Source organism: Strongylocentrotus purpuratus, unplaced genomic scaffold (genome assembly GCF_000002235.5).
Source record: "Strongylocentrotus purpuratus isolate Spur 01 unplaced genomic scaffold, Spur_5.0 spur5_scaffold_7, whole genome shotgun sequence".
Taxonomy (NCBI): Eukaryota; Metazoa; Echinodermata; class Echinoidea; order Camarodonta; family Strongylocentrotidae; genus Strongylocentrotus; species Strongylocentrotus purpuratus.
Genome location: NW_022145613.1, coordinates 36,587,549 through 36,603,368, shown reverse-complemented (window position 1 = coordinate 36,603,368; position 15,820 = coordinate 36,587,549). Strand labels below are relative to the sequence as shown.

The following is a 15,820-nucleotide window of genomic DNA, read 5'->3' as shown; positions in this document are numbered from 1 at the left end:
TTCTTCTTTCTTCTTCTTCTTCTTCTTCTTCTTCTTTCTTCTTCTTCTTCTTCTTCTTCTTCCTTCTTCTTCTTCTTCTTCGTCGTCTTCTTCTTCTTCTTCTTCTTCTTCTTCTTCTTCTTCTTCGTCGTCTTCTTCTTTTCTCTATCTTTTTCTGACTTGTATGGCTCCTAATGTTTTTCTGGATACGAGGCAAGTTCTAACTGTAGGAGACAAATGAGTCATTGTTGTAAACGATTAGTCCCAACATTTTTATAACATTTCAAATCTCTGTTGGATAGCAAAGCACATACAAATATTGGAACTGTTAAGTGTAACAAAAGTCATACATGATACATCTATTTTTGTTATTGTTGAAAATTCAATAACGATGAACATGTATGTAGCTGCTGCTGGTATTGAATATATACAATATCAATGTAAAAGGCTGACCCAACACAACAAATCTACCACAATGAAAAGAAGATAATATCGGACTTGTTTTTTTTTTCTCATACATAACCCGACAGTAAGTATAATGACGACGATGATGATGAAATTGATGATGCAAAGTGACAATGATTATGGATAAATAGGCATCTATGAAAAAGATAGATGAAAAAATTGGTACGTAATTCAATGCATTACCAAGAACAACGATGTGCTGACAAATATTAACATTTATAGTAACAAATTTAGAAATAAGCTCACTCATCACAGTCATTGATCAGCTGTAAAATCAAGTTGGAAACCCCTAATTAAAGCAAAATATATTATTAAAAGTGAAAAGGAGATTTTAAGGCAATCGATATCATGTTAATATAATTTATATAAATCCATTCTTTTCTTTTCTTAGAAATCATGATATAAAACTGAAGCTTTACAGGCCTATACTTTCAATTTATAGGCATGGCTTGGTGATTTGTTAAAAAAAACAGTAACATATTTGGTTAAAGTAACTCACATTCAAAAGCTCAAAACGATTATTATCTAAACCTAATCAGATTAAAACAGAGAGATATAGATGAGTAATTTACTATACATGAAAGAGTAGGCCAGATTGTGATTTTATGATCATAATGATTCTCTCTTTATATACATTCAATCACGTTTCTATAATCCAATGAAGATTATTAGAAAACATGTTTGTCACTGAGAGAAGATAGAACTAGGTAAATCAATTATATTTTATAAAAGAACTAAGTGTACATCAAAATGAAAGAAATGATTCACAGAAAGTTAATTTAGCCAAGCTAAGTTAAGAACATATTACTAAGAATATCATAACACCTACGCTTTTCATAATGTAAGAAGATTAACGGTTACGTTCATAAAGTATATATTGATGACATAGCGCACTATATAATATTCTATGGCAGTAGATTTCATGGGCCGTGGAACCGCGGGGAGGGGGAGAATTGCGGGGCTGCGGCGCCTGCCCCTTTTCAGTATATTCCACATTTTCTTTTTACAATTATTTTACTGTAGCATGCTTGAGAATGCATTGCTTCAGTATTCCAAAAGTGAAAATCTTCTGCTCGGTCGCTGCGTTCCAATATACAACAAAATAATTTGTTAAAGTGTGTTGGTATAATGCAAAGTTTGATCTTCCGCATTTAGTTTATATAAGTTCCCTTGATAGTTGCGCGCTACCCCCCCCCCCCCCAAAAATAACTATAGGAAGCCAACAATACGAAAGAACTATCGCAACCCTTGGTAGCATTCGTGGAAGGAAATGAGAGATACATTAAAGGGATAGTTTAGTTTTGGTATAGAGAGTACAGTTTTGAACATACTGAATTTTAGTAGCCAAAACCTGCACCATCACATTACAAACTAATAATTATAACTGCACCATGGTCGAAAGGTATACAAAAATTACAAATGAATTAGTAATATCTGCTATTACCTGTAATCGCATGTTAACAATTAAATAGAGTTTTGACGGCATTCTCAAAAAAGCCATTGGTTTCAACAATTTTTAATAATAAAATTGTGCATGTTATGTTTTGTTAAAATAATGATTAAATAGAGAGTTCATCATCCACTATTAAAAAACATCTGTTTAAAAAGTGTAAGCATTTTGTTGTCTTTCAACAGCTGGTTCAAAATTATTATGTGGGGCCCACAAAATCTTAGAAATGTATATTTTAGCCGTCTCTGGACCGATTTTGATAAAACAAAGATGATTAGGTCATTTAAAAAGTATGCTCTTTCAAATTTGACACTTTGATACTGATCACTCACCTAGGTCGGTGGTACTGATACGTAAAGCTTACATCGAATAAAATCCTTGACGCTATATTCAATGAGAAGATTTTCTCACTTAATTTTATAATTATATTCAAACAGAATTAATATAATCAGTTTTTTTTTCTCACTTGAATGAGACTCGAAATCTAGTTCATGTTTTGTTTTGCTTCAAATCTAGTTCATATCGTGTTTTTTGCTTCAAATACAGTTTATATAGTTACAACATCATGCATCGCATAATCCACTGTATTTCGTGACAATTTTTTACATAATACACAGCCATTACGGTTATGACAAAGAATTTTCTAACAGAAATTTACCAAAGATGGAACTGGAAGATTCGCTTTTGTTGTGAGGAATGTTTGAAATCATCCTTTCGGATGTGACCCACTTGTGATTTAAAATTCGTCAGCATATCTAGCCCAGCATTAGGAATATCATTACAGCTCTTGGTTTTAAAAGCGTCTAACTGATCAAATGAAAAGCCAAGTGAAAGTCCTAGTCTCTGATATGAATTAGAGCTGAGTTGCCGAGACAGCTTATACAATTCAATGTCCTGGACATCATTTCCAGGACTTGGTTCGGTGTTCCGTGGTAATGTCGTGTTTGACCAAGACTAACTTCTGGTCGGGTGGTTGGTTCGTCTGAACGAAGTGACCTCGGTGGATTGCTGTATGTAAATATATAAATGAAAATAATGGTGGTCATAATTATAGCTACATGTTTTATATCGCGCGGGATGTTAATGCGCTTACAAAGTACTAGATTATATCACCCTCGTTTTAGCCCAGCTGCCCTAAGACGCTGGAAGCATTCAAGGAATAAATTCCTACCAGGTACCCATTTCCTGCAAATGGGTTGAGGGTGGCAAATGTAAATCGATGTCTTACTAAAGGATTGTGTGGGGGGACTCGAACCTCGAACCATGCGATCCATAGTTCACATCCGGTAACGTATACACTAGACCACGACACCTCTGATTTCATGTATTCATTGAGGCAAGCAACCTAAAGATCGCACTTTCAGTATAATAGGTAGCTTAGCAACGCCTTTATTATTGCTCGTGTAACATGTGTAATGAATAGTAGGCCTCCGGTTTTTCTAACTTCTCCCTAAAACCGGTCCATATATTTTCCTTGATTTTTTCCTACACCTCGTTGAATTATTTTCCCTTCCATTTCTAGACAATAAAATCTCTTTGATTCATGCAAATACATAATCGCCACTCTATATAGGCCATGAAGGTTGTCCCATTTTACAAGGGTATTTAAACCGAACTGTCCAAATCAGTCACTAAAATAGTTTCGGAAAAATGAGGGAAAGTAATACTGCTCGCAGTCGCAGAAGCTGTAGCAGCAACACATGTTCAAGATATTCGATTAATACATTGGCATTGTGAAAGCTGGTTTTTCCATCAAATGAATATCATAATGCTCTCGTGTATCCATTTCACACAAAAAAAAAACTTTTCGGAGTAAAGAAAAAGTTATATAAGTGCTTTCAATTTTTGGCTGTCGAATTCCAATACAAATTTTTATTATAGTCAAATGACTTTCAAATGACATTACTTGGTCATCAATGAGGATTTTCCCTTTTGGTTTTAGTGCAACTCTCAACCATCGGCGTCTGTTTGGAGCGAGAAGGGCGTTAGCTTGGTGTTAACCAAATATGATTCTATTTAGTTAAGACCCTTCCGGCTCCTAACAGATAATTTGGGCAGAGTTGATCGGCAAAATGAATTGCCTCTAGCAACGATCAAGCTACAAATACAATCTGAAGTATATATCAATAAAGATCCAGAAGCAACGTACCGGAAGATATACATATAGAAATATTTACAAATAGTGGAAATGGAACGTAGCATTATTAACTTACTTGGGTTGACTGAAGTTCGATGCGCTGGGCATGCAAGATTGAGATGAAAAATCAGGCGGGGGCCAGAAAAGGATTTTAGTCTTTGCCCTTGAAACAACAAACAAAAAAGAGACACTTTTAAAGTATAAAAATAATTATCTTCATTGATGAAAAAGAAAAGTTAGAAACATTGACCCTAACGTGTTTACCCCTATAACTTTCAGAATAGGACGGTGTGTTGGTGCCTGAACCAAAAAACCATTACAGTGAACTGCGTCTATTTCACCTATTCCTGTCTCTGATAAAAAGGTAAGAGGATGGAAGGGGGTGTTGTTGGGAATGCGGACACTATCTTTTCATTATTGATAACTTTTTCACCCTAACTCTACCCACAACTGACCATCTCAATATCAATTATCATTTTCCACGTTATATGAACTATGAGGAGACTTCAAACTATCGAAGTGTATAGGAATGCGAGAACTTACCATGTCGTACCTTCGAAGCTAGAGCTTTCAGTCCAGCGTTTTCCAATGCATTTGCTAAATTTTCCCTTTGTTCATGATTCAAGAATCTCTTCTTCCAATCTACCAGCATCTTATAAACACCATGGCAACCTCCTCCAGTGTTTTCTCTTCTGTATCTACTCAATGCAGGAGCATTAAATCCCAAGTAATGTCCAAGTCTCTGGAAGTCGTTATCTGGACAGATCAGATCGGCTAGGTCTACACATTCGAGATCTGTAAACTCAGTTCGAACTACTGTAGGGTCAAGAGAAATAGAAAAAAGTGAGAGAGGTCACGTGGTGGAGAGAGAGGGGAGAGAGAGAGAGAGAGAGAGAAAGAGTGAGAGTGAGAGAGAGAGTGTGGAGAGAGAGAGAGAGGGGGGGGGGGGGTGTCGAGAGGTTATAATTATGAAGAGCAAGATAATAGAGGCAGAACAAACAGACGCCGAGAAGGAAAAATACATTTAAAATTGCTCATAATTTGTAAAGTAATAATCCTACATAGTATTAATAGCGATCTTTTAAAACGTTTTTTCCATGTTAAAACACAACCGCAACAAAGTTTTATGCATATTGATGCTCGGTCTCATACTATTGAAACAATTATTGAAAGGAGATGTAGCAATCTTGGCATTACTCCTTAATTTATTAATCTGTTTTTAATCGCAAGAATAAACAGAAAGCCAACACTATCCCGTTATCTTTCGCGGGCGTTGTTCATTTAGCTACTGTTTACATATATTTTAAGTTCGTTCATCATGTTCATGTTTTCATTGAATAAAAATGATACTTCTAGTATCGGTATAGGATATATAGGATATATTGTGGTATTACCTGTTAAAGCTTGGTTTGTTGGATTGGTTTGAGTCGCCCCTTCATCTGTTCTTAGAGTCATGGGACGACTAATCTGTTCTCCTGAATCTGCCATATCTTCTGTTAATGTTAATAAAAAATGAGATGGATTCCAAAACTTATTTCTTTGACAAAGAAATCGAGATTCACTATTCTTTGTTAGCTTTTATTACATCATCAAAATCATACTGAACCTATAAACATGGTAAACTTTACAGGTTTTCTTTCATTCTCCATTGTCCTTTCCTTTCCTCTTTTTTTCCTTTCTTGGTATGGGCTGTCGCTACTTCCAGCACAACGTTATGGTACCAAAAATTAGGATTCAGGATTAATGTACCTTGATGTTATCATGTAAATTAATCTTAGCGGCTACGAATCATGTCTGAATGAAAAGCTTCGTTTTTTAAATGAAATTAGAGGACATGATAAGTCACCTGCTAAGCAACAACAACAACAAAAAAAATTGAATAGTGGGGTAGCACGTGTGTCTCGGATATTGAGGTATATGGAGTCATAGACGCCGGAAGTGGGGGGGGGGGGCAGGGGGGGCAGGGGGGGCAGTTGCCCCCCCCCCCCCCAGTCCAAAAAGTGGGAGGGGGCAAAACGCATTTTTGCACCAAAAAAACGCCCCCCCCCCCTCCAAAAAAAAAAAAAAACAGTAAAGGAGTAAACATGGTTTGTATTTTTAATCCAAAAGAACGTAACAATAATAAAAACCTGAATTAAATACATATACAATTCCATTCAAAGAAAAAGGAAAGTTCACAGGAATTAAATTTTATAAACATTGCGCATGCCACCTATACGGTATTTATCAATGGAGGTCTCTATAGTAGCGATACGCGCATATAGTGGAGATATTGTGCGAGAATGGGAAAGCGTGTCCGTTTTTGTTTGTTATAGGGGTGAGAAGACATGAGCCCCTGAACGCTGGCGTACTGATGGGGGGGGGGGTGATGTATTTCTTATTCGAAACAAGTGATTTACAAATGTTGATGTTGTGACATGATTTTCCGGCATTTTTCTCCATTTTTTGTGTAAGTCATACCTTTTTATGCGTTTGTTGGAAAATAAGAAATTCCCAAATTACAGTCAGGCGAAATACGCTTATTTAGAAGCCTTTATGTCATGGTGCATAGTGGCTGGGCTTGAGCTCCCCCCCCCCCCCCCCCCCCCCCTCCTTTTTGAAAAAGTTTTTTAAAAGAAAAAGAAAGAAAGACGGAGAAAAAAAATAAGTGACCTGCCAATATCACAATAAGGTATAAAAAATGCTCATCTGACCGTAATTAAATGCTTAAAACCCCAGAGCTTACGGGGGCTCCGCCCCCGAACCCCACCAAGGGACCTAAGGCGGGCCCCTGGATGCTCATCTGACCGTAATTAAATACCTAAAACCCCCGAGCTTCCAGGGGCTCTGCCCCCTGGATCCCAACAAGGGCTCTAAGGCGGGCCCCTGGATGCTCATCTGACCGTAATTAAATACCTAAAACCCCTGAGCTTCCGGAAGCTCTGCCCCCTGGAACCCCACCAAGGGCTCTAAGGCGGGCCCCTGGATGCTCATCTGACCGTAATTAAATACTAAAACCCTGAGCTTCCGGGGCTTTGCCCCCTGGACCCCACCAAGGGCCCTAAAGCGGGCCCCTGGATGCTCATCTGACCGTAATTAAATACCTAAAACCTCTGAGCTTCCGGGGCTCTGCCCCCTGGACCACACCAAGGGCCCTAAGCGGCCCCTGGATGCTCTCATCTGACCGTAGTTAAATATTAAAACCTCTGAGCTTCTGGGGGCTCTCCCCCCCCCCCTTGGAACACGTCAATTGCCTTACAGAGGGCCCCTGGATGCTCATCTAACCGTAATTAAATACCTAAAACCTCTGAGCTTCCGGGGGCTCAGCCCCTTGACCCCCTGCCGAGGCTCATGCCCTGGACCCCACGCCAATTTACTCTCTACCTGATCGATAATACTCCACTTTGAAAAACGTTCCGCGGGACCTGTATGTAACGTGTAAGACTGGTGGTGATGCAGATTTTTCGTCTCCCCCCCCCCCTTCCGAACTTTTTTTCTCATTACGTCACTGCCCCTGGAATGTGAGCCCCCTGGAATGTGAGCCCCCCCCCCCCCCCATCCCAAACTGCTTCCGGCGCGCCTGTATGGAGTGCTTTAATTACCTCTATTGTTCAAGAGGCCGCGGGGGGTAAATGATTAAAAAACAAAACATATATAAATATCTTTGAGAAACAAATTATTGTCCATTAAACCTCTATAAATTTACAATACATGTAAGAATGGGCAATTATATAAATATTCATAATTACATGTACATTGATGTATTGAAACACATTGAAACAGAAATATTTTCAAATCCTTGAACTTGCTTCTCGAAATCAGTCACACAAAAATCTTGCAAAATAACGCCCTCTTATTTCGATCATTATCATGTACTATTTTCATTTCAAATGAAAGACGAAATTACTTCCATATCTTCTTGATATTATAAACATTTAAAAATCGATTATATTAAGCTAATAATAGAAAAACAGAAATTTACTATGAATCTAAATCTTCATCTGAGAGAACGATGCTAAACATGAATTCACCTTGGTAACTGGTAGATCCATCACAGTCCTCCTCTTGATCCTGGACGAGTTCCAATACATGATTATGAATGTCTCCAACATGGACATTTTCTACCTTTCCAATATGGAGTGTCTCAACCTGTTTTAATATAGTCAATGTGTGTGATTCCTCGTCATACACACAACTCGATGATACCTCATTCGTAGAGCTCCCATGGTAGACTTGCATCGCTCGTCCTTGGCTAGGTTCGGAATCCTGACGTGGACCCTGCATCGGACCACAGTCCAAAGGTTTGTAGGGCAGGTCAAAATGAATCCAAGATGTTCGTTCCTCATGAACCTCCTTCCTTGCTCCTGGATCTGTCCCTCCACCTGAGTATGAAGGATAGAGATCAGTCATTAGTAGGGAGATCAGTCATTAGTAGGGGTCCTTTCATTCTATAATATGGACAGTCTTAATTATGCAAAGGAGGCTTACAAAACACCTGAAGATGGGTTGATCTTTGCAGGCGCGAATCCAGGAATTTTGGAGGGGGAGGGGGGCAATGAAAGACGGACAGAAGACAGGGGTGTCTGAGATGGATGTGACCCCCCCCCCCCCCCCCTAGCTGAAGGAAATTTCAATTCACCCAGATTTGCATTATATTAGCTTTATTATTTCTCCACAGTTGAAAAGAAAATTTGAATCGTGGCTGAATTTGGATTTTTCAAAATTGCATTTCATTTGACCGGTCCATTAGACTCAAGTTGAAATTTATACTCAAAACGCAACGGTACATGCGAGGTACACTGTTTTTTTTGCTTGCCGATAATTATATCGAATATGTTCAGCCCCGGCTGAAAGGTAGGGTCTTTGGGTAGGTTGCGTACGCCAATGGATGATGGGCAGCGCAGTACAAATACTCTCACCCATACCTAGGATCTTTGTAAACGTTTGTTTTTCCCGTTTTCTGTTTCTTTTTTTTTTAGTCGACAAAAGGCTGGGGCACGGGCCGGCTGTGACCCCGCCTGAATCCGTGCCTGTGTTATAAAAGCTTGACACCCAAAACACGTTTTGTAAAACATACTTATCTCCATCTTTACAAAAAAATACTAATTTTTCTTTTGAACGTAAAACTTTCTTTTCGTCAAAAGATAATTATATGGGATTTGTTCGGTCAAATTTCTATATTTTAGATGAGAGATAGACTTTATATTCTTAATCGGAATTTGCTCAAACTTTCGTTGACCTCCCTCTTATTTGTCTTCTTCTATCAAAACCTATTTTATATAGGATCAATTGGCTAGTGTTTTTCAAAAACTTTCCATCTCTCTATCGATCTAGAGACAATTCCTAAATTGTGGAAAATGTCAACTGTTGTACCACTTCCTAAAGTAAAAAAAACATTATGAATGACTTTCTTCCTATGGCCCTAACTTGTAGTTTTATGAAATGTCTTGAGAAAATTGTACTGAAATGTTAAATGCTAAATCAAGTCTCCATCTTCTTAGATCCAATGCAATTTGTTTACAGGAAAAATAGGGGCGTAGAAGATGCAGTTTTGATACGCTTGCACAAACTGTATTCCCATTTAGACACAATGAAAACGTACACCAAATCAATTTTCATGGATTTCTCTAGCGCATTTAATACCTTGATAGTTGATACCGCACCTGCTTACTAGGAAGTTAAGTAATTAAACGTAACCCCCAACTTTCTGTTGTGTAGATGTCAGCAGCTGAAAATAGGAAAGCTAGTCTCATGTGTTCGTTCCATCAGTACTGGTGTATCCCAGGTACGCGTATTATCCCCGGTGCTCTTTTCCATTTACACCAATGATTGCGTGACCACTGACGACAATTGCTCTATGATTAAATACGTCGATGATATTATGGTGATTACAGGGTATATTTCAGATGATAATACTGAATGTTATTTTTCACTGATCTAACAGTTTGATGAGTGGTGTGACAGTCACCACTTACAATATTAACTGTGGCAAAAACGAAGTAATCATAATTTATTTTCGTAAGAGAACTGTAGTGGAGCATGCACCCCTTTGTATTCACGATTCCGTAGTCGAGCAGGTTAGTGAGTATAAATAATTTGGCACTACTAATATCAAGTAAATTGGACTGGTCACAAAATATCAACATTATTTAGAAGAAAGCAAATCAAAGGCTCTATTTCCTTAGACAACTTAATAAACTACACAAAGACAAGACATTTCTAACTTGTTCTGTTCTATAAATCAATCATTCAGTCTATCTTGACATTCAATCTTATGTTACTTTGGTAATGGAATAATAGAACACGTTAGCAAAAAGAAAACTGAAAGAATAAGGAAAATTGCTCAGCGGATCATCAGTTTGGAATTGCCCAGTTTAGAGAAGATATAATGTTGATCGTACATTACTGAAGGTAACACGTATTATGAAAGACCGAATACATCCTTTGTCCATAATTATAATTATAACCGATCAGGAATTCGCCTCTGTGTTCCCCGCACTAGGGGGGGGGGGGGGCGCTTCAGACGTTCATTTGTGCCGGATTCGGTTCATATTTACAACAATAGAGTAAAACGAGGGCGAGTATTGCAAACATTACTATTGTATTGCTTTCCTCCATTTTCTACGTAGCAATCATCATGCTTATCTGATACAGACTATTTCCGTGTTCCCTATTTACGTTTGAATTTGTGAGGTTTTTGGATGTGGGACGTCGCTCTATGTATTGTTGGATGTATCAAAGCAATTGTTGTTATGTTGTTATTATGTTTTATAATCTGTATAATTGTGTACATTGCTTGTAATACCAGTGAGCAACTAATTTCCGTTTTTTAGTGGACAATAAATCAATTCAATTCAAAAACCTTTGGCACACTATGGCCCTTATTTCCAAACATTTTGAGCATATAAAACCGACGATTAGTTCATGTTTTTGTTCAAAATAATCAGAAGGTAGTCTGCGCTCTAAGTTTTCCCTTTGTTAAACAGTGATTTTAGACCCAGTGTCGGGTTTAACTGAATTTGTGATATGCGGTCCAATATGATTTGCTGGGTCTACATTCCCGTCTTTTGAAGCTTATTTTTAGGTGATCTCCAGCGTAGCGTAGCAGAGCAACTATTGATTTCGTCAGAATCTATCTTTTTTGTTTTCCTTTCTTTCTGTATGGATTTTGTTCGCTTCGTATCTCATGAATGACATGGTTAATGACAATGTCAATGACATTTTTCATGACATTGGCTATAATTATGCATGATTTTTTCCCCCCTTTTCTGTCTTTTTTGTTTTGTTTTGTTAGCGCCAAAAAGGGGGGGGGGACACGGGCCGGCTGTGCCCCGTGCCTGAACCCGCGCCTGTGTAAAGATATCATAATTTCGGGAGAGGGGGTTCTTCATAAGTGCCTTCTTCCTTGGGACACTGCTCAAAATATATTATGAATCGCATAATATATTAGAGGTCCTCATGATAAAGAAAAAACCCTCCTGAGTTATGCATTTTGAAAAGTTTACATTTTAATCATTTCGTATGATGGAACGAATTGGAAATTAGTCCGGCACTAAGTCACAGTAACACTGTCGATCAGCCAATTTGAAGTTCTCATATGTATAGTGCAGGGGCGTACGCAGGGGGGGGGGGGTTGGGGGTTTAAAACCCCCCCCTTTGCTTTTTATGTGTGTAACCCCCCTAAAAAAACCTAACCCCCCCCCCCCCCCCTTTGGTATTTTTTTTTTTTTTTTTTTTTGTAATTATTTAAAAAAATATTAAAAAATAAAAAATTATACCCACGGCTAACCTAAAAAAGGTGGCCTTACCCCCCCCCCCCCCCCCCCACTGAGCGTCTTTTCGGCTGGCTGAGTCGTTGCGATTTTTTTTGGACTCCAAAAAAAAAAAAAAAAAAAAGTGTCCGCTTACCCCCCCCCCCCCCCCCCCCCCCCCCCCCCCCCCACTGAGCGACTTTTCGGCCGGCGCGATTTTCAAACTTTCGGGAGCAAATATTTTAAAACCCCCCCCCCCCCCTTGAAAAAATCCTGCGTACGCCCCTGGTATAGTGATTACAACTTTCAAACATTCATATCTTGTTGAATCGACTTAAGTGATCGCAATCACCTAAGTAAGTCTGACTTTAAGGACCTTTTACCGAATGGTCGTACCTTTTGTGCTGCACAAAGATTCAATCAGTTTAATTTTGACCATTACAAGTGGTGGGTTATTGATGTAGACAAATGCTCATGTACCTGTTACAGCTCATTTTAGGTATTTGTTACCAAAGAAAATAAGATGTCAGTCACTCACTCAATAGTGTCCGACAGTGAAGTCTAGAAGGTAAACGGGTTTCCTTGCATAATTTGAATACAAGGACACTGCTAATGTTTAAATTTCACAGATAGGACATACATGACATATTCGTAATTCCTGTAAAGTTCTACAGAATTTGATGTTGGTTGCAAAGGGACATAGTAGTAATAGTATCTTTAAGTCAGATTTAATTGAAACCTTCATCGGTATGTTTCTCTGTACTTTCTGCTTTTTTAAGAGTAGTTGTCTATTTGGGTAGGATTTCCTTTTAAAGAAATGGTTCACCCCCCCCCCCCACACACACACACATACTAGAGCATTATATGCGATTCTTGTTCTCATTAACATTGCTGTGTCGGTATCGCGTGACAAAAAGACGAGTACGGTTTCTCCACCAGGAAATATGTACATGTACGTTGCAGGATGTGTTTAACTAATATCAATAGGCTCATACTTCACGATGTAATGTCTTTTATTTTATAACATATATTCATGATAAGCATATTTCGACGAAATTGCACTTTTTACTAAGATCAGTTTCGATCCGACAAAATATTATGATTGTAAGCCTAAAGGACTAATTTAACAGACTAATTAAACTGAGGAATCGAGCAATGATATTGCTATATGACTGACATCTCAAATATCACATTTTTTAAAGAATCTTATATGGATCACTGCAATTGGAATAAATCAAATAACAAAATAACTATAATAATTTCGTACTATGACCTGCTACGTGGGCTAGATATCCTACCCCCTAAATAAAAACAAAATCAAATTTCTCACGGCATTTTTTATTTTGCACTATAGACCTTGTCAGATCTTACCCGTCTGCACCACCACCGCCAGGCGCGATAGCTCGGTCGGTAGAGCAGTGGTCTCGTAATCCGGTGACCCGGGTTCGAAACCAAGTGGATGCGCTAGTGCCCTTTGGTAAGGCATTAATCCTTATTACCAGGTCCCTCGGCCGGCTGGTTGCTTACTAACAAGCATTTATGCTTTCTTAGCAGTCAGGTAAAATAACCACGACCTCCACCCCACCCCTACAAAAAAGACAGTAAATGTTTGGATTTTATTCGGATCGCATTACCTCTATGAACGCTACATGACGCGAAAGCCTTCAAAGTCTAAAGGTGTTCAAACCCCCTATCCCATGTAACAAAACACAATTTCAAAGTGCTCCCCTCCCAAATCCCTCTTCGGGCAGTAAGTAGGCTTATGGTCCGGTCCAACTCAGTTTTTTTAGTGTTACGATAGTTTCAGGAAATCAAGATCGTGGATAAAATAAGTTAGGTTAATTATATGATTACTATATAGTATCCTGACGTATGATTATTTCTGGGAAGAAAAAAAATCTCGAAAAACTTCATTGGCTAAAATTGAAGAGCTTCTGGGTGCCTGGTCCTTGGCCTCTGGCAATGGATATGGCTAAGGCTATATCATTTTTGGGTCAATAAGTCCTATTAAAAGGTACTTTCCACAAAAAAACATTATTGCCGTTTAAACAATTACTAGTTTCTAAAATAGCAAACTCAGTCCTAAATGACTATGATAATGGGCATACTTGTTCTACTTAATGCCTCAGTGGCGTAGCCAGGACAAGATCAGTCGGGGGCAGAGTGGTGGGGCAATGATTTCCAAGGGGGACAAATTACGATAGGATTATATGTGTGTTATGTTTTGCTGTATTTTTCGTCACCACAGGAGCCTAGCAAATATATTAGCTAGGTTATGGGAATGTCTTTATATAATAATCAAAGATAAAAGGTAAAATATACTTTAGAAAAAGACATAATACAGATGACGTCACCGTTCGCATAACGCCTAACGGTCATAAAATCGTATCTAATTTGGCTTAAAATCTTGAAAATCTAACTTCCTTACTTATATGGAAAATATATCGTGCAATATTGTATATTTAATAAAAGCTTGAATATGGTATATATAACTTAAGTTCCTATAACCCCCTCTTCCTTTACTGAGGGTTAGGAACATGATAGATCAGCCCCTTGGTGGCGACGCTGCTACGCCATCTCTACTTTGACGAAAATTGTCGGTTATTATGTATTTGTATCGGAATACTTCGGGAAAGGTGGCCCGAATGACGCAGTGTGGTCGGACTGATTGGGGGGGGGGGGCGGGGTGATGGTTCTCGTACATTATTGGGGCACGCCTTTTTCTTTATTTTTCAGAAATGTTTTCTGTCCAATATTCAGGGGCATGTGTCGCCCCCCCACGTGTCTACGCCAAAGCCGTGGGGGTGTACCCCATCAAATATTTCCCTTTCTTATTATCATTTTGTTCGCTTATTTAAATGAATGTTATGAATAACGACCCTCATTCGTATTATGAATAGCGAACCTCATTTCTTATTATGAATAGCGACCCTCATTTCGTATTATGAATAGCGACCCTCTCCTCGTATTATGAATAGCGACCCTCATTTCGTATTATGAATAGCGGCCCTCTTCTTGTATTATGAATAGAATATGAATTATTATAAGTAGTAGTAGTAGTAGTAGTAATAGTAGTAGTAGTAGTAGTAGTAGCCTAGTAGTAGTTTTTATAGTTGTAGTAGTAGTAGTAATAGTAGTAGTAGTAGTAGTAGTAGTGGTAGTAAAAAATATGCAATGAATGTCAAAGGAAGACTATAAAATAACTCACCTAACAATTAAAAGCAAGCAGCGATGTCCACTCCCTTGCTTTTATCACTTATCCGTATATTTTTTTCCTCTGAATCTGCCAATACACAATTCACAGGTTCTTCCTAGCTACAAGGCGACGCTAAAAGAAAATACTCCCCAGACCGTATCCTATAAAACGCGAACGCTCTGACTACCACCGAGTGCATATCCCGTTAACAACACAATGATCAAGTACAGAATAATTATCGATGGTATTATTGTCCAGACGAATTAGTCTCGATTGTCGACCTGTGATTTCTGATGATTGGAGCAGCACAGTACAAGCAGCGTACACGGAATGACAGATAATTATAATGCAACACACCGTAAGCTACCAGAACTAGATAGACTAGACTTTCTCTTTCATTGTCGGTGGTGTAGTTATACACTTTGCGTGCCGAATCGAGTCCATCAATACAAAATTCATTTTCTTTGTTGTGGTAATATGTTCTTATTAGGTATTTTATATTTAGGGACAGCCCCATTGTTTTCCCCCAAATGGTACTACATAATGGAATTATGGTAAAACGGGGGTGGAACATTGTTGTGTAAACAATACAAAATAGTTAACAATTTTGATGATTTAAATTAAAAGAAAATAATGTGAATGAACTCTGTTTATTTTGTTTTCATCGAAAACTGCATCGGAAAGAGGATTAAGCTACGATTTTCTCTTGTGTATAGTAGTAATAGAAGTGAAAGCAAGGAAACCCACTGTGAAAGTAAACCAGTGTCCATTATAGGCGTACGAGACAGGGGCGGGGGCAGGCTTTAGCCCCTCGAAGATTTCATCCGGGCAACCATACCTCATATTCGGGCAGCCAGTTTCCA

At 38.5% G+C, this 15,820-nt stretch overlaps 1 protein-coding gene across 1 annotated transcript; it reads right to left on the bottom strand.

Annotated features, from left to right (window-relative positions):
• Nucleotides 1-2,354: 2,354 nt before the first annotated feature.
• LOC105446391 lies at nucleotides 2,355-15,302 on the bottom strand. The gene is made up of 6 exons (XM_030973709.1): nucleotides 14,970-15,302; nucleotides 8,042-8,392; nucleotides 5,426-5,524; nucleotides 4,575-4,847; nucleotides 4,108-4,194; nucleotides 2,355-2,902 (listed from the first exon to the last, which is right to left on the bottom strand). The coding sequence occupies exons 2-6, from the start codon at nucleotides 8,292-8,294 to the stop codon at nucleotides 2,796-2,798; spliced, it is 819 nt and encodes a 272-aa protein (XP_030829569.1). The 5' UTR covers nucleotides 8,295-8,392; nucleotides 14,970-15,302; the 3' UTR covers nucleotides 2,355-2,795.
• Nucleotides 15,303-15,820: the final 518 nt, after the last annotated feature.

Coding starts and splice junctions, on each gene's coding strand:
- LOC105446391 (XM_030973709.1), bottom strand. CDS start 8,294: ATGCAGGGTCCACGTCAGGATTCCGAACCTAGCCAAGGACGAGCGATG. Junction 5,525..8,041: donor TGGATCTACCAGTTACCAAG/GTGAATTCATGT, acceptor TAACATTAACAG/AAGATATGGCAGATTCAGGA. Junction 2,903..4,107: donor TCGAACTTCAGTCAACCCAA/GTAAGTTAATAA, acceptor ATTTACATACAG/CAATCCACCGAGGTCACTTC.